This window comes from Vitis riparia, chromosome 17 (genome assembly GCF_004353265.1).
Source record: "Vitis riparia cultivar Riparia Gloire de Montpellier isolate 1030 chromosome 17, EGFV_Vit.rip_1.0, whole genome shotgun sequence".
NCBI lineage: Eukaryota > Viridiplantae > Streptophyta > Magnoliopsida > Vitales > Vitaceae > Vitis > Vitis riparia.
The window spans coordinates 16,824,938-16,849,176 of NC_048447.1; the positions used below are offsets into that span (position 1 = coordinate 16,824,938).

Below are 24,239 nucleotides of genomic sequence, written 5' to 3' on the forward strand. Positions count from 1 at the left end.
TCTCCACGACTACGATGTCATATTAGGGCCGCTGGCAAAATCAGGAAAATCTAAGCCGTTGATCATGATCAGAAAGAAGGCATGTGGGTCCCATAGGAGGTTTGTCGGTAGTGAATCCTATGTTGTGGTGAGGATCGAAGATTTGAGGACTAGAGGAGCCATACAGAGGGTGGTGTACTTGTCTGCATGCTGCTCCACGTGGATAGTTCGCTGCACATGCCCCATTTGTCACTCCTCAACAGACCACAACTCATCACACCCATGGCTTCCAGACTCCTCCAAACCCTCAAAACTACCAGTCCCACCTGCCGCCTCCTCAGCCACCTTTCTACGGCTACAGCGGCGGTGGCGGCGAAGGAATCGTACGAGGATGCATATGGGATTAGCATGAAAGGGGTTAAAATTTCTGGAAGGCCGCTTTACCTTGATGTGCAGGCAACATCTCCTGTGGACCCTAGGGTTCTCGATGCTATGCTTCCCTACTACCTCTCCAGCTTTGGGAATCCTCATTCCCGGACTCATCTCTACGGCTGGGAATCGGAACTCGCTGTCGAGAAGGCAAGGGCACAGGTGGCGGCGCTAATCAACGCCTCTCCTAAGGAGATTGTCTTCACCTCCGGCGCCACTGAATCCAACAACATTTCCGTCAAGGGCGTCATGCACTTCTACAAGGACAAGAAGCGCCACGTCATCACTACGCAAACGGAGCACAAGTGTGTTCTTGACTCCTGCCGCCATTTACAGCAGGAAGGTTTCGAGGTTACGTACCTTCCGGTAGGGTCTGATGGGATTGTTGATATTGATCAAATTCGGTCCGCGATTAGGCCCGAAACAGGGCTCGTGTCGGTGATGGCGGTGAATAATGAGATTGGCGTGATTCAGCCGATTGAAGAAATAGGGAAGATGTGTAAAGAGTTGGGTGTTCCGTTTCATACTGATGCGGCTCAGGCTTTGGGCAAAATTCCGATTGACGTGGAGAAGATGAATGTGAGTTTGATGTCTTTGAGTGGGCACAAGATTTAAGGGCCCAAGGGAGTTGGGGCCTTGTATATGCGGCGTAGGCCAAGGATTAGGGTTGAGCCGCAGATGAATGGTGGTGGGCAAGAAAGGGGAATTCGCAGTGGGACAGTCCCAACTCCGCTGGTTGTGGGAATGGGCGCAGCATGTGAGCTGGCAATGAAAGAAATGGAGTATGACGATGAGCAAATCACTGCTTTGCAAAAAAGGCTGCTTAACGGGATCAACGCAAAACTTGATGGTGTGGTGGTAAATGGGAGTAGGGAGAGGAGGTATGCTGGGAATTTGAATTTGTCTTTTGCTTACGTTGAAGGGGAGAGTTTGCTAATGGGGTTGAAGGAAGTGGCAGTTTCCAGTGGGAGTGCATGCACAAGTGCAAGTTTGGAACCCTCATATGTTCTAAGGGCGTTGGGGGTGGATGAGGATATGGCTCATACCTCTATTAGGTTTGGGATTGGGAGGTTTACCACAGACGCTGAAATTGATAGGGCTGTGGAACTCACGGTGCAGCAGGTGGAGAAATTGAGAGAAATGAGCCCACTCTATGAAATGGTGAAGGAAGGAATTGATATTAAAAGTATACAATGGGCACAACACTGAGATGAAATGTTGCATTGAGCATGTTGGCAGTGTTGCATTTGGAATGCATGACAAATGAAAACAAGCATGTGAAATAAACTATTCATCTGTATGGAGTATCAATGATGTTTCACCCAGGTTTTCTTTACACTCTGCTTGTACATGCCATATTTATTTATTTATTTATTTATTTTATAGCGTTCAGAAGTTACTAAATTATTAAATTTTGCACTAGATGGCTACTTTGAATAATTGCCCAGTGTTTATGTGCATTACTTATACCTTTAGTTGGTTGAGATATCATATCTTAAAATTTTCAGCTACAGTTGCAAAAGCTGCTTTGTTTAATATGCTTTCCATTGTCCAGTTATTTTAGTGTGTGATTCAATGGTGGTTTCTACTTTTTCAATATGCATGGTGAACATACCATATTTGAATACTCTTGGATAATTGCACCTCCATGTAATATTTTAGTATGTGTACTGTTTACACTCCTAAAAGAAATTAATCATAAGTTTGTCCTGCTTGATAGTCATGATCTAATTTCCCTATAAAACTAATGCCACCTTATATTTGAGACTTTAGAATCTGAATTTACTTAGGAGCATATCCTTTAAAAGGTTGTGGTGATGTATGCAACAAATGGATTTTCAAGACTCTTAGATAGCTTTATGGACTATGTGGTACTTCTCTCATAAGTTGTAATGACTTGCTCCCAACCTTATACATATTGTCTGCTTTGAACCCAAAGGGGCTCTCATGGCTTTAAAACGCATCTACAAAATTAAGAAGAGTCCATGCATATATAGTCTCAGTAACTTTCTCTCCTATCCGATGTGAGATATCACAAAGACTCCTCATACAAACATAACATCCTTATTGTGTCCCATGGGATTACGAAGTCAAACAGACAAACACCTTTCGTGGGGCCAAACAATGCCCCACATTGGGGTTGGGGATCAACTCTAATACCATTTGTAATGACCTACTCTCAATTATGTAGATTTTGTCCACTTTGAACCCAAATGGACTCTCATGGCTTTAAAACATGTCTACAAAGTTAAGAGGAGTTCATACGTATATAGCCTTAGTAACTTTCTCCCCTTTTGGATGTGGGATATCATAAAAGTTTCTTGAAAAAATACATGAGACAAACTTGGCCCCTATGATATTTGGCCAGTACACTCATTTCCTTGACATCATTGGTAGTTTTTTATGACATCTGGTTTAGTTAGTCAAATTATGGAGCATGTGAAATTTTTCCTGTTGTTAGACAAATATTATCTAATTGATGTGATTCTAAGTGAGTAAGATAGATTGCAACTTTTGTTTTATATTTCTCTACACTTCTATTAGGTCTTGTTTGCATTTATTGAAGTTTTCTAGAAATGGATACTTATTACATGTAGCTTCTATGAGCATAGGGGCTAATTTCAACCAAGCATCAAAAAGAAAAAGAGACATGCATGGTAGATGATATCATATTTTCCCGCAATTTATTATTGTTTTTTGTTGGGTTTGAAAAAGAATGTTTGATCTCATAAATGTACAAGCAAATATGAAGGCAAAACTAGTTTTTGAATTATTATGTTATGCTAATGCAAATAAATGCAATAGTTCTTGAGTGAAGGCCTTTATCCAATCTCTTTGTTGGATCAAGCACCCAAATCGTTTCTTGGAGATTCATTGAACCCATGTTTGGAATTGGCACTTAGAATTTGAAGCTTCAAAGGCCCAATCTTGGAGATTGAACATGCGCATTATGAAGATTGCCTCTATGTTTAAGTATTCAATGGCATATAAGTAAATGAACATTTCTTGGCGTATGAGAAACCTATATTCAGTATTAAATTTACTCTAGTTTTGTTTATGGATATATGTGAATAAGATATTGTGCAAATAAAAATAAAGTAATCACAAGTGTGATATATGAACCCATGGACTTTGGTTCTAACACGTGTTAAACGTGGGTACTTCATTCATTTTGAGGTCTCCATGTATTTATGTAGAATCTCCTCTCTTTTTTGGTTTTCAAGTTGGTTAACTGCTTAAACCTTCCAACTGATAGTTATGGTGAAACCATCAATTTTTTGGTTTGTGTTAGATTTGATATTGTTTTATGATGATTGTGGGACACATGTTTACTTGTGTTTTCCATTGCATTCCAATCCTAGTCCCTTTGCTTCATAGTTCGAAAGAACGAATTTTATTATTAGGCGATCTCAGCTAATGCTATAAGCAACTCCATCAGTGTAGTGTAGTTTCAATCTTGTATCAAATTGTTTTTTTTTTTTTTTTTTTCCTTTTACTTGAAAATTCATTAAGATGATTTAGACTAAGGATGAAATTATAGGTTTTACGAATATATTGGTAGTTGGATTTTACAAATATATTAGGATATATTGGTGGGAATTTTGACAAAAAAATTAGTTGGACAAAAATTGATGAGAACTCATAGAAATGTTGAGAAAAACTTCAATAAATGATACAGTAAGAAATAATATACATATTCAAGTTATTTATTTTAAAAAAATTATATATATATAAAATACTTTTGGCATTATGTAATAATATACAGAATTTGAAAACATATTAATAATAAAATTATAATATATTTAGTTTAGATATATTGAAGGATATAAAAGAAATGATAAAAAATGTATATATTTAACTAGTATACAAAAAACATAGTAAGATAGTAATATATGCACATTTAATCTATATATATATATGTTTATATATAACATTAGCAAAATTTAACATTGAAAGAGGTTTGGTCCAATGGTCAGATAAAGCCCATTTCATGCATTAAGACTAGGTTTGATCCTCCTTGTGGTTGTACTACATGAAATTTTTTATTCGTTTTAAGAAGGAACAATCCCACATCGGAAAGTTGAAGGAAAAAATGATGGATTTTAATAAGAAACATCTCTTTCCTTCAACATAAGTTAGCTATGGGTTAGGCTTGGGCTTGGGTTGCTTTGTTGCTTCTCATTTGAGCCCATCACCTTGTGCCTTAAAAATTTTAAAGGTGCAAAAAAATCCGAAAAGTGGGTGAAATATTGGAATATTGTCGATAAATCAACTAAACAACGACGATATATAAAGAACTTCGGACCAACAAGATTTTCCCTGCTACATATTGTAGAATATTTTGCCAAAAAATCGGTTATATTTCTTGACATTTTCAACATTGATTTAGACTAAGTGTGAAAAAGTTCAGATATGGGTAGCAACAAGGTTGAAAAAATCGCAAAATGTTGACTATATTTTGGTGAAATATTGCATATTAGGACTTCTTGATACGATAAATGGTGGAGAAATCTCATTGCGCCAAAGTATATCGTCACTGTTTTGCCGATTTTTATTGATTTATTGGTGATATTCCAATATTTCGCTGATTTTTGCTGATTTAATCAGTGCCACGTTAGCACTAAATCTTCTTTAAAACATTCCACAAATTGAGGAAAGGAACCCTAACCCTATATAGAAGGCCTAGCCCAGACTAGGAAGTAGTTGTAACACATGATGGTGTGTTCCTTATTAAATCTACTATTTTTTCCCTTTTAACTTTCTGATGTGAGATTGTTTCTTAACCTAAGAAAAAAATTAAAGTGTACAACCACAAGGCCAAGGATAATAATTGAACCTAGGTGCTCAAGTATGCCATAGGTTTATTGCAACCATTATAGATCAAATCTCTTGTTGTGTTATACTTGCACATGCAACTATATATATTATAAATTAATTAAAATAAAATTATTATAAATAAGTCAATTTTATATATCTTTCTATGTTTTTTATATAATAATTAAATATAAAACACCTATAAATTTATAAATAAAATTATCAATATTTTTAAATAAAAAATTACTTATATATATACTATCATTTTTTTTTTTTAACCCTGAGGGGTAGCTCAGTTGGTCCGGCCTTGGGTTTGCTCTCCAATGGTCACCAGTTCGAGTCACCTCAGGGCCACTGGAGGTTTTACCCGGTTGTTAACTTCAAGGCCCCGTGCGATTAGTCGAGGTGCGCGTAAGTTGGCCCGAACATCCACGGTTATAAAAAAAAAAAAAAAATACTATCATATTTTTTTTATATCCTTCAATATATCCAAACTAAATATATTATAATATTAAATTTAATGTGTCCTTAAATTTTGTATATTATTAGAGAATGTCACAAAATATTTTATATATATATATATATATATAAAACTTGCATATGTATATTATTTCTTATTTTATCATTTGTAGAAGTTTTCCTTAACATTTTTATGAGTTTTTATTAATTTTTGTCTCACCAACATTTTTTATCAAAATTTCTGCCAATATTTCCCTATATATCCTGATATTTCCATGAAAACCGATATTTTTATCCTTGGGTAGAAGCAATTAGTAAGGATAAATTCAAGAACCATGGGTAACAGCCTATACAAGTTTCTTATTTAGAATGATATTGGACTAGTCATTTCAGTGCAGAAATGCCCTTCTGGATCTGGTTTACATGGAATTGAACTATTTGCTCGGAACAAACTTGTATACTGGAAGGCACTCATGAGACCCACAAACAGTAATGCTGTTATGATGTAGATAGCTTAGTGTTTTCTTTTGATGGGGATTTGGATGGTGATTATAATGTGATTAGCTTAGTGTATATGTTGAAAGGTGCAAGTTATCTTAATATAGTAGACTGAGGCAATTTCAACTGGACCAGAAAATAGGTGCCTTTTAAGAAGATTAAATGTACTGCATTGGAATGCTTGTTTTGGATACCACGAACAGGGTAAGTCTCTAGAAAGGCAGTGGTTTCCTTTCATGTTTGACTGAACATATAGCTTGTCCATACTCTCTTAATGCTCCACATTCTTTTAACCAACAAGGTGATCATGGAACATTTATCAAACTCTGTGTGCATATATATCCGTAACATTGATGTGATGCAGGTTTTTTTTTTCTTCTTATTATATTTCTAACTTGGTGTGCTGGGGATGCATATTAGATTAAACTGAGAAACTCTTGCACTCTGCATAAGGACCTGTTGTTGAAGATCTGTATAAATATCTGTGGTATAGTATTAACATGAGTGTGTGAATTTGTAATTGGTCATAATTGTGTGCCATATCAACTTAGAAAGGGGTCTTTCAGTTGCCTGTTTGTGAATAACTCTATAGTTGTATGCCACAATTTTCTTTTCTTTTTTCTTTTATTGATCTTTGTTTTCCCCTACTTGTTTATGTAGAAGACTCTAGATTTTGTGCTTCTGAATGCTAGAGATAAGATGTGAAGAGCACATATTACAGAAATTGAATTGGAAAAGACCTATCCAAGATGTCCACCTTCAATTTCTGGGGTTGGTTTCCTTCTGATCTTTTGGATTTGAAGTTGTCCATTTCAGCTTAAATGTCATTTACTTCTTCTTCAGGATGCGCCTTATACTTTTAATTTCTAATGGTCAGTGAACTCAAGACTGAAACATTTCATGCAGTATTTCCTAGAGGTCCTGATGGCTAGCTGCTTAAGCAAGTTATGAGTTTTTCCTTGGTTTCTTGTTCACAAGTTCTTACTTTGACGGTTTACCGAAGCGTGTTGACCACTGTTATTTTTCCCAGCACCTGGGGAAGCTACAGGAATTTTGGTGTACATTGGATAATATTGATACATCTCTTTGGCTTGTTTATCCAAAAGAGCCATCTTGAGCAACATCGTGTCGTGAAATCAATTTGGATGAGCTGCTGCTTATTGCACCTGTATTGGTGGGTCTTCATCTCCTGTTGTAATTAATGCTTTTTAGGTTTGTCTTTCTTAGGGAATGATTGCTTTATCATGTTATGTATAAATGTGAACGATACAAGATCAGAGTAAGAATTCATCTAAAATAGTTTACTGTGGATGATACTGCTAGCATGTTTTTCTCTCCTTTTTTTTTTCTCAATCAAGTAAATGGGGTTTTAAGTTGGGGTAGGTGTCGTTTTATGGGTTCAGATCCAGTCGTAAACTCATTGAGAAAGAAGTGAAGGAGAAATAGCAAAAGATGGTTACACACTCAAATTTCTTCATTGGATTTTAAGCCTGCATTCTGGTTTCTGATAGCATTTATAACTTATCCTTGATCCATGAAGTATGTGCAATACTTGTACTGTTTAATCTGAGGTTTTGAATTTCTTGTTCTTCCATAAACTTTTACAAAATAATTCCTCTTCTGGACTATCTTGGGAGTGAATAAGTCCTTCTGGAATGCTTTAAAAAACATGAAAAAAGATGGGAGTGGAAAAAAAGGAGAAAAGTAGAAGAGGAGAGGTGAGAGTGGGTCATAACCTTCTTCTTAGGGTGATGTGTATATGATAAGTCAGTGGGTGATTCTAGGCACACTAGCATAAAACTCAACAGCACATTTCTCTATTTCATTTCTTTTACATGAAGGATAAAAGTGAAACCATGTGCCCTGCTCCTCTCAGCCTCTCTCTCCAATTAGATCATTCAAGGAATATTACCTCCAGCTGTTACTATCTCATGATTAAATTAATTATGCCATTCACCCTATTTAATCACCTTTTACTTTCCTATTCAACACATTTCATGAGCTCAAGTGGTCCTTTTCTATAATACTATATTACTTTGTTATTTGTCCTATCAGAAGGGACACTTCAGAGTTCAAATCTCATATAGTGTTTGTCATGTTTCACCTTGGGTTTTTAATTTTAATTAATTTTCTAGTGTTTTTTTTCAATCATTTTCTCATCTTTTTCTCATAACATTTTCTCTTCCTATGCTGTATTTTTTTTTTTTTTTTGATAATGTAGTTTTAGTTGATGAGACTAAAACAATGTTTAAATCACAGTCAGAACTATGGTTACAGTATCATAGAATCTAAAGGTCTTAATATAGTAAAGACTTGGATGCTTTAAATCAAACAAGGAGCAGAAATGGAGTAGTGAAAATTGATTGATGGGTAATAACTGCACAACCATTTTTGTTATCTTGGATCTTGATTATCAGTAAGGAAGATGAGATTGGAAGGGAAGCTGCCCTGCTGTCCTATTTTCTAGTTCACTGCAATGGAGTTGAGATAAACATATCCTTACCTGTTTGCCTTCGAGAAACAATTCCACATTATGCTGATGAACTGTGAGATTGGCTATATGTTTCTGCAATGTATATGTCACTTCCATTCCCTGTCCGTGTATTTGGTGCATGTGCATAGTACCTAATCTTTATATGCTTCCATTGTTCCAATGCAGTGATTTACCTTTGCTTAACCTTTGTATCAATAATGATTAATCATTCACCATGGTTTGGCTTTCAGACTCATCCTGTCCAGTCCTGTTTCATGTCTTCTGTTGATCTCCATACCTATTACTCATATCAGGTATGTCCTTTCACCATTATTATTGGTCCTAAGCATATGGTCTTAAATAATTTATTCATCTGAATGCTCTCTTTACCTCCTCGGACAATGCTACCAGAAGCCATAGCAATGGTCATGGCACCAAGGGATGTTTCAAAGTAAGAGTGAATTCTCTCATCTGGTGAAGGAATGCATTATCATCTATGCTATATGAATATTAAGCAATTTTTTCCTTCTTTTTCACATATGCAGAAAGCATGGCATTTTCCGCCTGACAACCCCGGGTGGCATGTCGATCATAGGACACTGCGACCAACGTGGCTTTCATCCACATCATCCTCCTTCAGATGGTGTTTGAGATATGATCCACCTGTCCCAAGTGCATGTTCAAATCAGTTTTTTTCTCTGGTTAGCCTGTAAAATGTTTAAGTACTAGTGTTCCAAAGACTAAAGGAACTGCCATTGCTGGAACTGCAGCCTGCTTGCTCCTGGAAATAATTGGTACTTGGTGTTGCTTGTGTACATGAAGCTTGTTTTTGTTTGGTTTTTACAAATCTAAAGTGGGCTTTTGTAGTTCAGGCAGGTTAGGTCCAGGTATATAGGACAACTCAGCTCCATCTTCTAACTTGATCCAGACAATCCCAGCTAGGCCAGAGCAATAAATTACCCAGCACTTTGTTATTGGAATCTGAAACTGTCTGTAACTTAGAATTTTTACAAATAAATAAATTTGTTAAAGGAAAAACTAAAAAATGAGTGGAAAAATAAAATTAAGCCATGCACTGTCTGGAGGCTGGTGCCAGTAGTAGTGGTGACTAGTGAACATATTCTTAGAAATCTGTTTTATTTTTTACAAAGCAATTGGTTTAAGTGTATAAAAATGAGAGCAGCCACACAAGGTGAAGGAATCATGGAATGAGGTGAAAGGCACACGTCGCTAACATCTCATATTCCGAATGCCAAAAGCAAAAGTGAGACCAGACAAGGGTGAATTTGAGATGGCCTCTTGTTTCCTTCTCATATCTACCCCAGTACCTAATATCTGTTTTGGTCCCTACATGTCCCATTGCTTTTAATGTAGACTTGAAATTTTTTTCCTTAGACATTTCACTGTAAATCCATGAAACAAGTGTACGTCCCAACTTTGTTTTGAACAACTACCATCCATCATATAAAATCTAAGATGCAGCATACGACAACAAATATTAACTTACAAAATTTGTAAGGTTTTCTTAGCAACCAAACATAATTTAAAATCTTAATAATCCAATTACTAATTTCTTCTTACGTATATAACTAATCATTATAAAATTTTTATTATAGTAATACATTTTGATAATTTGGGATATTTTAAATTAAACTATTATATTTTCAAATTAAAATAAAAGGAGATGTGATAATTAATTTTATTAATGTTTTAATATACAAAAATAGATATAATTAACACTTAAATAATACATATATTAATATTATTTTATAAATTACATTTTAGTCTTTCTTTTTTAAACACAAATTTAATTTTATAATAAAAAATTTTATTTTATAAAATAAGTAATATAAAAAAAGTAAAAAATTGATAAAATAAATAAATTTATGATATAATGATTGAAAATATGAAAACAAAATTATAAATTTCGTAAAATATATAATATCAAAATAAATACAAAAATTATTTTTATATTTGAGTTAATAAATAAAATTTTACTTCCAAAATAATTTTTTTTTTTTAAATCGTAACAGTATTAGCAAATATTTTCGAACACGTAGGCATGCTCAAGAATGAACAGAGAATCCTTATCCACGAGGATCAAGACTACAAGGCCATGATGTGGCCACTGTTAAAATCAGGAAAATATAAGCCGTAGATCATGATCAGAAAGAAGGAATGTGGGTCCCATAGAAAGTGGTCGGTAGTGAATCCTATGTTGTGGTGAGGAATTAGGATTAGATTTAGAGGGTCAGATGCAGAGGGTGGTGTATTTGTCTGCATGCTAGTCCACGTGGATAGTTTGCTCCACATGCCTCATCTGTCACTTCTCAAATAATAATGCCTATCTTGTTGTTAATGGGAGGTACATCATCCTCAATGGACCCTACCTCCCATCCATCTACCCATCCATCTGGACCCCACCCCGGGCCCCACTCTCACATTTTTCCCTTACTTCTAATTTCACATCTTCACTGCCAACCAAAAAACCCTCAATTTTTATTTATTTATTATCTCATTTTATTATTATAAAATAAGTTATCTTTTCCTTCATTGGTGGATGGCATAAAACCCTTCATGTTGGAGTTGGATGGATGCTTGGATTGACTCAACTCGATCCAACCAACTAAGAGATAAAAGAAGGAAAAATTAAGAGATAAAGAAGGAAAAGTTTTTAGGAGTTGAAACAGTTAGAAACCATCCAAAAATGATAATGACAATAATAATAAAAAAAAAATGGGTCTTTCTCTCTTTCACTTTTTTCTTTCTCGATAAGAAAAGTTCTTTGAGAAAAAGGTGTAAAAGGTTTTTATATTGTGAAATAAAATGGTTTTCAATTTTAGTGTGATTCCATTGAATGAAAAATTGAATGATGAAACAATCATTTTTTTTTTTTTCAAGTCTTAAGTATTTCAAAAAAGTATTCCAAAATTTTCCTATAATTCATGATTTTACTTTATAATTATTATAATAATACACCTTATTATAAAAAAAAAAGTGTGACACATAAAAATTTATAATTTCATATTATTTAAGTATCATTACACTGACAAAAAAAGATTAAGAAGAGATCCAAAACATGGGTTGGATTAATTAGGATGATGGACCCCTCTTTTAATCATTTAGAAGGAGAGGCTTGTGGAGAGATTCTAATTTGGAATAATCAGAATTTAATTAGCTTTGAGTGATGAAGAGACAATGTGGATAGATACACCAATGATTATGCTCTAATTATTATTATTAAGATTGCTACGGAATACTAGTCCTTTTATTTGTACATTTTTTTTTTTTGGGTGAAGGTCAAAGCCCAAGAATATTCAACAATCAATCAATCAATCATGATGGCTCGGGAGAAACCCTCTGACAAATTTCCATTTTTCAATATTCTTTTTACTATATAAATAATCATTACCAACTTTAATTTATATTGAATTTTGAAATTGGTTTAACCATCATTGCCACTTGCCAGCATTGATTTAGAGCAAATTTGTAAAGTCAATAAATTGGGCATCAATGGTGGCAATTATAAGCTGTCATGGTGGGTATCCATCCTAGTATAAATTTCAACATCACTAATTAATAGCCATTTGTTGCACAGATAAAGACTCATTAAAACTTTTTTAATAATTAATTGAATTGGGTTTTATTAGTTGAATTATATTATAAAAAAAAAATTCTTGATTAAAGTTTTATTTTAAAAATTAATATTTTTAATTTATAATTATATAAATAATAGTATTTATATGATAAAATAGTTAAAGTGTTTTTTTTTTTACCGTATTTCTATTGGAAGTTTTTTTAATAAAAATATTTTTCTATAAGTTTTTATACCTATTAAGTATTACCTTATAAATCACTACTAATTTTTTTTCAATAACAATTTTTAAGTTAAAATATTTTTAAAAAATATTATTAAACATAATCAAGTGTATTTGATAGTGATTTTAGAAATCAATTTTATCCTTTTTTTAATATTTGAAATGATAAAATTTTTCAAATATGAGAAACATTAGAAACCTTCCTATAGTCATTATCAAACTTGACTTAATCTGAATTCAAATTTATTAACTCCATATCAATTTTTAGTGTTGATAGATTGCATTAAAACTTATCCCTCCTACAATTTAAATATCAAAAGATATCGGTTTCTCGGTCACACTCACTAATTACTTATATTATCTTCAAATAAGTATAGATTTCATTTTATTAAAAAAAAAAAAAAGGTCTATTTCTTGGCAAATATTGTATTAAAAAGGGTTGAGAAGATGGAGAATCGTCAAAATATAAGATCTTTCCTCAAATGCTTTATTTTGTTGTGTAAATTATTTTAAGAGAAGATGGACTACATGTCTGCAAGTGGAAATACAAAAAAATTCTATAGCCTCTCAACTAGATGTACTCTCCATTATATTGTGTAATATTTTTGCTCACAATCATATATATATATATATATATATATATATATATATATATATAATATAACCATATAAAAAATAAACTTAAAATTTTAATATTAAATTAAAATTTTGTTTTGAATTTTCTTAGAAATGTTAAGATATGAGAGGCTCCTTTTAGTTAAAAACATATTTAGGCCCTTTGGATTATTTTTTAAGAAGTTAAAAATGCTTTTTGAAGTTTAATATTTAGGCTCCTTTTAAGCTTAATTTATACCGGTTTGGGTTAATTATGTGTTAAAAATTAACTTAATATAGAAGTTAGAAAAATATTGTTTTTATAAAAAATTTATTTAATTTATATAAAAAGTTATTTCATATTTAATAATAAATTTACAATATTGATATTAACCTTTAAAAATTATGACTACAACTTTATTTTTTTTAAAGCTAAAATTAAAAATAGAAAACTATCCCAAACAAAATCTTAAAGCTTGTTTGACAGCCGTTTAAAAAAAATACTTTAAAATTGTTTTCTATTCATAATAACAAAAAAAATGGGTGTTTTTAAATAATATCTTTTAATTATTTTTTGCGAGTTATTTTAAAAAATTATTATACAAACATATAGAATGATTAAAAATAAAATATTACATATAAAAATTATTTTAAAAGTATGAAAAATAAGGTAAAAATATTTCAAATTTTCAAATAGGTTTTTGTTCTATAAAATATGAAAGAACAATTTAAAAAAATTATTCTTAAAAATTATTTTTTAAAACTATTTAAATAAACATTTATCAAACAAACCCTTAACTTTTCAAGCATTAGATTACAAAATAAAAGCCTATTCTTAAACATTGAAAGAAAATACATGAAGATGAAATATAAATATATATAGTTTTAAACGTTTGAATAACTTTTTTAAAACACTAAGATTCATGTTTTTCTTAAATGTGGGGAGTAATTTCCTCAAATATAATGTGTAAAGCAATTTTTTAGCCCAACATAAAATTAATTATAGAATGATAGTGATTATTTCTATTTTTTCTTTGCCTATAACTTGAGGCAAAAGTTCAAAGCTACACCCTAACTTGACATACTATAATAATACATTGGTTCTTTGCTCATTGGCAAGAGAGTTACTTGTATGATAAAATATTTAATGATGAGTACTAATGTCACTAGAAATTAATAATCTATCATCTTAAGTTGACATAATTAAATTAATAGTTTTCCTCATTTATTATGATTTAAGATTTTCTTTCTAATTGAAGTAGGAGTTGATATGCTATTTTCACCATTTTTTTTTCATATATAAGATAAAAATATTTTAGTTGTATAAATATTGGAAACAAAGTCATTTATGTATTAGTGTTATTGAAAAGGCACTTGCATCCTTCCAATACCAATTCCAAACTAAAGGATATAAAAGAAATCTAGAATTTGAAGAAGGAAATGTTAATTTCTCCATTTTTTTTATCATTGTGTGTTACCTAACAATTATTATTGTCATTTTTCTCAAATATTAATATAATGAGTGTTTTTATATCCTCGCTGATTGAACAACCCAACCACCAGAGATCTCATACTCAAATATCATTTTGTTTGAAAAACTCAAACATGTATCATGGTATTTTTAATAATAAAAAAACATGATAAGCATACGGAGCTCAAATCCCATAAGTTTAAGTTTTTACGAAAATTAATAGTTTTAAATTGTATTAGAGTTTGATTTGACAAAAAATCTCAAAAAAAAAAATTTTAGGAAAAAAAACATTTTTTGTAACGATCCAATGGTATAGATATTATCTGTTTTTAAAATGAGTATACGGAGCTCAAATCCCGTAAGTTTAAGTTTTTACGAAAATTAATAATTTTAAATTGTATTAGAGTTTGATTTGACAAAATATCTCAAAAAAAAATTTTTAGGAAAAAAAACATTTTTTGTAACGATCCAATGGTATAGATATTATCTGTTTTTAAAATGAGTTGACATAATTAAAATAAGTCCATATAGCATTAAAAACTTTCTCCTTTATCTAATGTCCGATGTGCGATATCACAAACACTTTCTATGCAGACATAAAGTCCCCGTTGTATCTCATGAAATTACGAAGCCAAACAAACCCTCACATTAGAGTCGAATATTGACTCTAATACCATTTTATAAATATTCACATCCAATTATATAAATGTTATCTGCTTTGTGCTCAAAAGATTCTCACGACTTTAAAACATACTTATATAACATTAGAAACTTTCTTCCTTATTCAATGTAGGATATCACATTTTTTATATCAATGCATGACATTTTGCACTTTCAATACACAACTTTGATAATTTTTTTCACATTCATATCATAAAAGAAAAAGATTTAGAACAAAGCGATCTAAATTCAAACCCCTCTAATTTTAAAATTGTCTAACGTGTGATCCAATAGTTCTAAAAACACTTTTAATCATAATTAAAACATTTCCAAAGTGTACATTTGTTTTATGAATAAATAAATTGTAAGATCTTTGAAAGTACCCTTTTGCTGTTTTCTTCCTGAAAGCAAAAATGTCCAATTGCTGTTTTCTTCCCGAAAGCAAAAATGTCCAAAGCTCTTTCCTTTGGGTAAAGTGAAAATTTGAAAAAGGAGGTGAGGGTGAGGTAACATGGTGAGAAAATGTTGAAAAAAAAGAGAAGGGAGGAAGGAGAAAGGTAGCAAATGAGGAAAAAAGGGCAGGTCGGTAGTTGGGACTGAGGGCAGAAAAAGTCAATCAATATGACAAGTAATCTCACCTACTCTCTTTGCTATAAAAAAACAGTCCAGCCGTGACTTGTTTTTTAAAAGCAATCCATCAACTTCCATTGCTCATAAGAAATTCATGCTATCGTGGTTAATGTTTTTAAAAATAGTTTTTGAGACGGCTGTTTTGAATTATCTTTTGATCTGATATTTTATAAAATAAAAATATGTTTAAAAATCTAAAAATATTTTAACTTATTTTTAAGATTTTAAATATGTTTTAAAAATAATACTTTTATCTAGTGTTTTATTTCATAAATCATCTTTAATAAAAGGAGTGTAAATAACGTAAAACAATTAAAATATGTTTTCTAAATATATCATCTGATATGTTCTTAAAAACTAAAAAGAAAATATTTTTTAATTATCAAATATGTTTTCCTAAATTTTTATTCTAGAAAATAAAAAATAAAATTGTTTTCAAAACCACTATATTTTATGTTCTTAAAAATAAAAAAATAAAAAAATAATTTTTGATTATTAAACGTAATTTTTTTATTTTTTATTTTAAAGAATAAAAACTGTTCTTAAAAATAATTACAAAACATTTTATTTTTTTAGAATTTAGTGGTTAGAGGTGATGATGCTTGGAACTTAAAATGAAAGGTTCTATGAGAAGATTATATGTATTTTTGAGTTTTATTTGATATTCTTTAATTTTCCAAAAACTAATAAGTTGTTTTCTTGACACAAAAAAACGTATTTAGACTCTTACAATTGACATATTTTTCTAAAAATGATTCATTTTTTGAAGAATATTTTTTAAAACAATTTCTGAAAATGCATTTTAAACGTTTTTTGGTTATATAGATTGATTTTTTTTTTCTTTCTATTTTCATCCTAGCAATTGGGAAGTCTATCTAATCCAACTTATGTTTCTTTCTGTTTTGGGTTGTAGTGTTTTTTGCTTGCCTTTGTAAGAAGTTAAGTCTTGTGAAAACCACCTTTTACAGGTTAATCTTTCTCTCTCTTTCTCAGCAACCTCCAAGAAGCAAGCTTAAAGTATCTTTTGTTCCCTTCTCCTCATCGTCTCAGAGTTTAATTATACACGGAAGGAAATAACTCCTTCATCTCCAAGAGAATAATTCAAATAGCTCTGATCCAAGATTCTTCTCTGAATCACTCAAATCTTCAACACTTGTAAAAAGCTGGTGCCGTTTGTCCACAGCCTCTGCACATGTCTTCATAGCTCTCTTTTTGACTTCTCTTTCTCCCTCCAACCGCCTCTATCTTCCAAGTCTTCCATGACCCTCTTAGCCTTCCACTTTTGAATCTTTAACCGCTTTTTCGCTTTGGGTGCCACAAAACCTCAATTCTTTCGAACCCTTCAACAGGTTTTTTTTTTTTTTTCCTTGATTCTGTTCATCTTTGTTCTTTGTACCCTCTTCCTTCTTTCATTTTTTATTTGTTTAGTGGCTATGGCAATCAACATCTGCTCTGAAACTAGTCCTAGAATTTCATTTTCTAATGATTTTTGTCAAGCAGATGTTGCATCCATTGATCACTGCAAATCTAGGAATTCAGAGTTGTCCAGCTTGGACTCGAGTCCTGATTTTGATTTCTGTGTCAGCACCAGCTTTGAGCATGAGTCCTCCTCAGCTGATGAGCTTTTCTCAAATGGTATCATCCTTCCCATCAAAATTCAGGAAAGAACGGTTGCTCCAAGATCTGTTGCTTCGCTTCCTCCTCTTCCTAGTCCTAGTACTAATGAGAGTTTGAAGAAAGAGAGCTCAAAGGGGATCGCAGTATCAAGCTGTGAGTCTCAGGAGAAGCTTCAATCATCCAAGTCCTTTTGGCCATTCAAGAGGAGTAGTAGTCTCAATTGTGATAATGTTCATAGGAGGAGCTTAATGTGCTCTCTTCCACTTTTATCGCGAAGCAATTCAACTGGTTCGGTACAAAATTCAAAGCGAACATCCAAGCAGAATTCACAGAAGCAGCCATCAATGGCAAAGTCATCATCATCATCGTCCTCGGCATCTTCTACTAATTTTTATACCTATCCAGTGCCGCAGAAGCCTCCCTTGAAGAAGAATTATGGAGGGTCTTATGGCAATGGTGTTTGGATTAGCCCAGTAATAAACGTGTCTCCTGCATATATTTCCAAAGGAACTGCAAATCTCTTTGGTTTGGGCTCTTTGTTTCGCAATGGAAAAGAGAAGAAGAGTAAGAAATGACTGTAAGCTTGTTGTCATCGATAAAAACTATGGATTGATCATGTTGTTTGTCCATGAGACAACTTGAAATCAAGTATTACAGAGGTTAGTGGAGAAGAAATCTAAGAAAGCCAGTTGTGCAGTAGGAAAAAAAAAATGTATCAAGAGATAATTCAGAGGAATATTGATGGAGAGTCTTGGGCATGTTGATGTGTGTTCACATGTTATGAGCATAGGAGACACAAAGAACAGGTACCTTTGATTCATGGTTGTCTTATTCTTCTTCTCTTTTTGATTTCCCTTCATGAGATGGGTTTCTTCTGTTTATTTCAAAGCTGCTTTTTAGTGTTTGTTTATGCATGTTTTGTACATATATGCATACTTTTGACTTGGTTGTTCTCTCCTTTTACAAGAGAGGATTTGTTTAGGTTACTTGTGTTTCTGATTGTGAGGCTAAGACAAAAAGAGATTCAACCAAGGAGTGGATATGAAGAAACAATCAAACAAATCAATTATGAAATGTCTTTACTTGCTTGATTTCTTCATGTTTGTTTCAGCTTTATCTGCCCAAATAATGAGGTACTTTCCTTTGAATGTGTTACTGGGGTAGTCCCTCTGTGTTTGTATTTTCTTAAAGGAATGCCAACAGGGGTTAAAACTTGGTATTCAAGCCAACCTCTATTGGTAACAGTTGGACCTAATCTTATGCTGCATAAATAATGATCTTTGAGTTCTAACATAGCTATCGGAACAAATCACAGGATTTGAAATCCTAATTAACATGATCAAATTGCACGATATTTAAAATCTTTGCATACTAATTTAATTGGAGCAGGTGACAGATGAACTAAGATGCATATGGATATCCGAAACCAAATCAATTAATAAGTAAGTAGACTCATATATTCTAATCCTCCGTCCAACTTATATCATTAAAAAGCAAATAAATTAAGCTTAAAAGAAGGTTCAAAGTGCTGAGAAAGCAAACCAGGATTTGAAGAAATGGAGATATCTTTTATAGACTTGTTAAATGAATTGGTACAAAAAATGTGGGGACTGACCATAAATGCAAAGGCTCCATGTGCACTTATGTTTTCCATTGAGAGCACTGAAAATGGACAGTTGGGAAAGAAGATTTTTACAGCATTCTTCATTCCAAGAGTCAAACCTTAGAGCTGTATGAAAAGGAAAATATTAATTGATGAAAAGAAAAATTGAAAAATATTAATTAATTGATGAAGAGCTACATTATTGGAGTACTGTTCTATTGGGACACTGTCTCATTTTTCTCTCTGTAGAGAAGGTTGCAGGTCCTGAGAGACTGCAAGCCCCTTTTTTCCTTTTCTTTTTGTTTTTGTTGGGCAGACCTGAGGCATTTGGCTTTGGAAAAGTGGAGTTATTCAAAATTCTTTTATATCAATAATGATACTGGTTGAACCAATATCCAATGAATTTGGACTGAGTTTGTTGGATTCATTTATTGTGTGGGGAAAAAGATTCTTAAAAAGAAAAAAGAAAAAGAAAAGAAAAGAAAAGAACAGAACAGAACAGAAAAGAAAACATCCAATATATTAAGGAAGCATACCATACAATGTTGTATTGAACAGAATGAATTTCAATGTGAAATGTAATAATATGGAGGCTGCCCTCCTGGATTTGCTTTGAAGAGGCCCCAAGTTTAGAACCATTATTGAGTGAAGAAGAAACAAAGCTTATACATGATTTTCAAGCTTAATTCGAGTAGTCATGTTAGTGATTTCAGGTCTCAAGGCCCAACAAGAGGCTGTTGTCGCACGCCCTTTTGGTATATTGAATGGACTGTAGCTTTCCTTTGGTTACTAGTGAGAAATAATCCAAAGGAGAAAAAGGAACTCTCACAGGCTACAGATGGAATCTACATTCCTGGGATTGGGAAGAAGAGCCTCAAGCCTCTAAGATTATTTCCATGAGATCATGAGAATTCATTTGATAAGTTCAATTAGCCTGAGCCTGCTCACTTCTTTTAGGATCAATTAGGTTGTTTGAAATAAGGTTGTGCATGACAAAAGCACCGCCTCTTCTGACTGCAAGTCTGAGACTTTATAGTCATAAAAATCCAAGGTCCCCTGTTTGATTGCTTTAATACATCTGATCTTTCCATACTGACAATGACTTAAAATCTTGATGTGGAATCTTCTTGTTAGCAAGATTTGATGGTAAATGCTGAGTTTTGTTATCTACAGTCTAGCCATTGAACGCAACATTTGTGTCTCAAGGACCCTTCCAGGGTTGAAGTAGCACAACCCTTATCCAAGTGGACTTTGATTTGGGCAAGACTTCAAGCCAAACCAAACCGACTAGGCATATCAGAGTTCAGCCTGAAACTGGCCTAAATAGAAAGCAGTTTGGGCTCATGTTGTGCACAGTGCCCAGTGCCCAGACTGTAGCCTTCAGCACATAAAGCAGGGGTTGGATTCATACAAAAAATTACTGTGTTATTGATAAAAAGTTGTGGCATTAAATATCAGATCAGATAGAACTTAGAACAGCAAAAAAAAAAATTGGTGAATTCTTGGTAAATAATGAAGCAAGACCACTCTATTCTCTTTACTGATACATGTATATAGAGGCTAAACTAGGATGGCCTGTCAATCCTGTGTGACCAAACTCTTTGAATCTAAGACTTGGAACACATTCGTACAGGTCCTGGTCCACTGATGGTGTAGGGTACCTAGTGTCGGAACTTAATAGAGATACGGGGTCTGACTTCTGGGCATGAGTGAGTGGATGTGACCGCTCGACAAACCAATTTCGGATGGTGGTGGCAGATACACAAAGAAGTCACAGGATCTATAGTATGGTCAAGCTGAGTGAGCTTGAGAATGTTGCCAAAATTGAATTGCCTTGAGGCAATAATGGGAGTCCAAGGAAAGAGAAAAGATGCTTGGATCCACACGTTCTGAATTCTATACCGATGTCTTTATGAAAATGCTAACAAGCTTGTATGAGCTACCTTTTGAGCACTAGACTCAAAATTTAAATTTGCAGAAGAAACTTGAAGTTTCCCCACTAGTGACAGTTATGGGATTACTAGGGTTGTTTGCTTTCCTTCTTCCTTCTGTTTGCATTTTAAGCACCCACCTCATCTAACTTGGGACTGGAGAAGCATGCATGCCAAATAACAAATATATGATATTGGGAATGTCCTTGGAGTTGTGTCTGACCGAAAACTGAGTCACAAGGCATGCAAAATTTTCCCCAGACAATCTTCTGTCATACTCATAAAGTTGATTGCAGATGGGCTGATCTTGAAAACTCTAGTCTTTGTGGTTTGGAGAAAGATGCCGTCCTTGCAACTCGCTTTTAGGCTCCAGGATTATGTCTGGAAGTGCTAGGAAGAGGCCAAGGAGATCCCACATAGTGTTAGGAGTAAATCCGTATATACCATAGCACAGCAATACCAAACCAGAAACAAAAAATGACAGAGCGCACACAGGATTTACAGTGGGCTATTCTCCATGTACATCTACTTCAGATTTTCCCTATAATAAAAATTACAGGGACATAAACAGATGTACATGAAAGAGAACATGTCATTACAATATCTCTTTAGAACTGTAAAAGAGTCGGGTTGGATTCGAGCACTCTTGGTAGGGGTTTGAGCCAAGCTCAGGCTGCCCCCTAGCTAGGCTCAAAGGGGCCTTCAAGTCAGGCTGGGAATTTAACTCTAAGCCCAAGCCCAGTCCCAAGCCCTAGTCTTAATATGTACGTTTACAATTGGTAATATTACAAATATTATTTTGATGGTCGGTATGTCAAAATTTTCACTTACCATGTCTAATATTTTTAGATTTTTTGGGTTTTAACTATCAGACAATGAGGCAAACCATGGGCTTCTCAAGCAAATAAGCCAATAGATCATTTCAGCTGCATGAATTTTGGGGTATAAATGCAACTTGAATGGATTGGTATGATGCAACCCAAACCCAACCCAATATTTGAAAGGGTTTGGACAAATAGCTTTAATACTCGGGTCGAACTTGAAATAAGTTTTCTAATTTCAATTCAAACACAATTTAAGTTAAACTTGGGCCAAGGGTTTAAAAAATAAAGTTAAAAAGATCGTTATAGAGAGGTCCAACCCAAACAAACCTGAATTTGTCCAATATAACCCAAATAACTGACATTGAAAAAATCATAATGTGTTGGATTCAGATTGTATTAATTTTGGATTGGGCTCAGGTTAGGTGCAAACCCTACCCAACCCAACCAGCTCAAGTTGCAACCCCAACCATAATTCATAATCGGGCAATTTACTCAACTGAAATCAAAGACAGAAGGGAAGCCAAGCGTTAAAAAAACTGTGCTTCTGGGTTTGAGTCCCAACAAGATGAGAGCTGAAAACTCTGAAGCTACCCAACAATTTCAAACCGCAGAACATAAATTCCCCGGATATAGCATTCTCTTGTAGCTAGAATCCCATTTATTCTGCTATGAATTCAGAAATGCATTGTAAAATCATGAAGGAGAGATGCAATGGAATTTCAAATTTTATTTCACTTCATTCCCAATTTACATTGATGGTGTGTTATTACCGTTAACTTTTATGACCAGAATATTTGAAATTCTGAGTAACCATCCAAACCTCCACCTCTATACCTGCAGAAACAGTTATCACATCAGTAATCCACCAGAGTCAGAATCAAAAAGAAGAATGAATGGATATACAAACTATCTAGAGATGGAGAGAGAGTGTGTGGAGAAATGGAACTAGGAATTGTTACCTTTGTTGATTCAGGTAAGTCGGGGAGTTTGTATGTATCAAGTGTTATTTCTGTCAGCCACAAACCCGGAAAAATTGACTGCAAGATGAAGCCAGAAAAACTCAGGTATTATCAAGATGAAATGGAGAATAATACAGATGAAGCATGAAGAATAAAATCTGCAACCCTGTGTTGGAGGTCGAGAAAACCAAGAAAAAAAAATGGCAAAATAAAATTTTGAATCTATAAAGAGAACATATCCCGAACAAACCCAGATAGATCAATTAGTTTTAATCACCTGCAAAAGATTTCCTTTTCTCAAAGTCTGAAATAGTTCCAATTTCTCTCTTCCTAATTTCTGTTTTCCTAAATTTTGTCAGAAGGGAGCAAAACAAAACAACAGCCAAAACCCAAACTCTAACCCTTACAAGAACGAAGACTGCACAACTATTCGGCCGCCTGTTTTCTCAGGAACCAAACAGCAGAAAACCCAAATATAAAATTAAAATAAACTCACATCCAACTGCTTCTGCACTATCCTCGCCCTTTTCTTGGGCCTTCTCGGCGGCCGCGTACCAACCATCGCCATAAAATCATCGCTCACCTCCTCTCTCGACAGGGACACCGAAAACTTCGGTCTCTCTCTTTTCTTCTTTTTCTCCACTACAGCCGCCTCACAGGGGACCTTACAAGCCGCTTTCCGAGTCCTGAGATTCCAAGGCCTCTCTGAATCGTCCTCCAAAATGGAGAGTCTCATCTTGTCGGCGGCCTCTCTGAGATCGAGCATGAGTTTCTGGTGAATGGCTTCGATTCCACCATTGGCGTCGGTCTCGGCGTTTTGGAACGAAATCACAGATGTGGGTATGAGGGAAGATGAAGAATTAGAGGTATTTGGAGAGACTTTCATGCATCTAAGGAATCTCTGATTGCCCCATTTCAAGCGTGGTAAGGAGAAGTTGTGGAGAGGCTTGGATGATCGGTCACGCGCTTTGGCCATTGTAGTCTGAAACTCTTTTCTTTCTCTCTCTAGAATCTTGGGATTGAAGAGAGAGAAACAATGGAGCTGAGGAGGGATGCTTCTGCGTTTGTTTTCAGCTTAAGGGACGGTTGGGGGTTTGATTTTGGAGGAGAAATGTGGTTTCCAGAGAATTGATTTTCCAGAGAATATAGGGAAATTTGTTTTCTTCGGAATTGGAATGATTTGGGTTCTGAAAATCCCCCGGGAAAATATATAATATATATTTTAATAGTACACGAGCCAGGCTGCCAGCGAGGGATGGTTTAACGTTCGGCTTTGATTTTTTTGAAAGTCAAAAATACTGCTATCGTGGAATATGGACTTGTTTGGTTACAAAGATTAGATTGAGTTTTTGGTCATACCGGCCCTTTGGCATTATTCCGCCCTCTTTTGAAATAATGGTCTAAAATAACATTTTTTAATCACATAATTTACTTTTGATTTTTTTTTTTCAAAAAAAAAATAGTTTGAATTTTGAAACC

General features: G+C 33.6%; 2 protein-coding genes and 1 pseudogene across 2 annotated transcripts; 2 read left to right on the forward strand and 1 right to left on the reverse strand.

The window, feature by feature from the left end:
* Positions 1-34: 34 nt before the first annotated feature.
* On the forward strand, positions 35-9,640 carry LOC117904543 (annotated as a pseudogene).
* Positions 9,641-16,774: 7,134 nt separating this feature from the next.
* Positions 16,775-18,591, forward strand: LOC117904241. Its single transcript, XM_034816758.1, has one exon. It carries the CDS (start codon positions 17,260-17,262, stop codon positions 18,016-18,018), a length of 759 nt encoding a protein of 252 aa, XP_034672649.1. The 5' UTR covers positions 16,775-17,259; the 3' UTR covers positions 18,019-18,591.
* A 3,808-nt stretch (positions 18,592-22,399) lies between these two features.
* On the reverse strand, positions 22,400-23,973 carry LOC117904326. Its single transcript, XM_034816873.1, has 3 exons — positions 23,257-23,973; positions 22,761-22,838; positions 22,400-22,635 (listed from the first exon to the last, which is right to left on the reverse strand). The coding sequence occupies exons 1-3, from the start codon at positions 23,734-23,736 to the stop codon at positions 22,630-22,632; spliced, it is 564 nt and encodes a 187-aa protein (XP_034672764.1). The 5' UTR covers positions 23,737-23,973; the 3' UTR covers positions 22,400-22,629.
* Between the last annotated feature and the right edge of the window lie 266 nt (positions 23,974-24,239).

What these genes read in the sequence shown, in the direction of transcription:
- LOC117904241 (XM_034816758.1), top strand. Translation starts at nt 17,260, where the DNA reads ATGGCAATCAACATCTGCTCTGAAACTAGTCCTAGAATTTCATTTTCT.
- LOC117904326 (XM_034816873.1), bottom strand. Translation starts at nt 23,736, where the DNA reads ATGGCCAAAGCGCGTGACCGATCATCCAAGCCTCTCCACAACTTCTCC. An exon ending in TAGTGCAGAAGCAGTTGGAT is followed by an intron (nt 22,839 to 23,256) that starts GTGAGTTTATTT and finishes TTCATCTTGCAG; the next exon opens with TCAATTTTTCCGGGTTTGTG.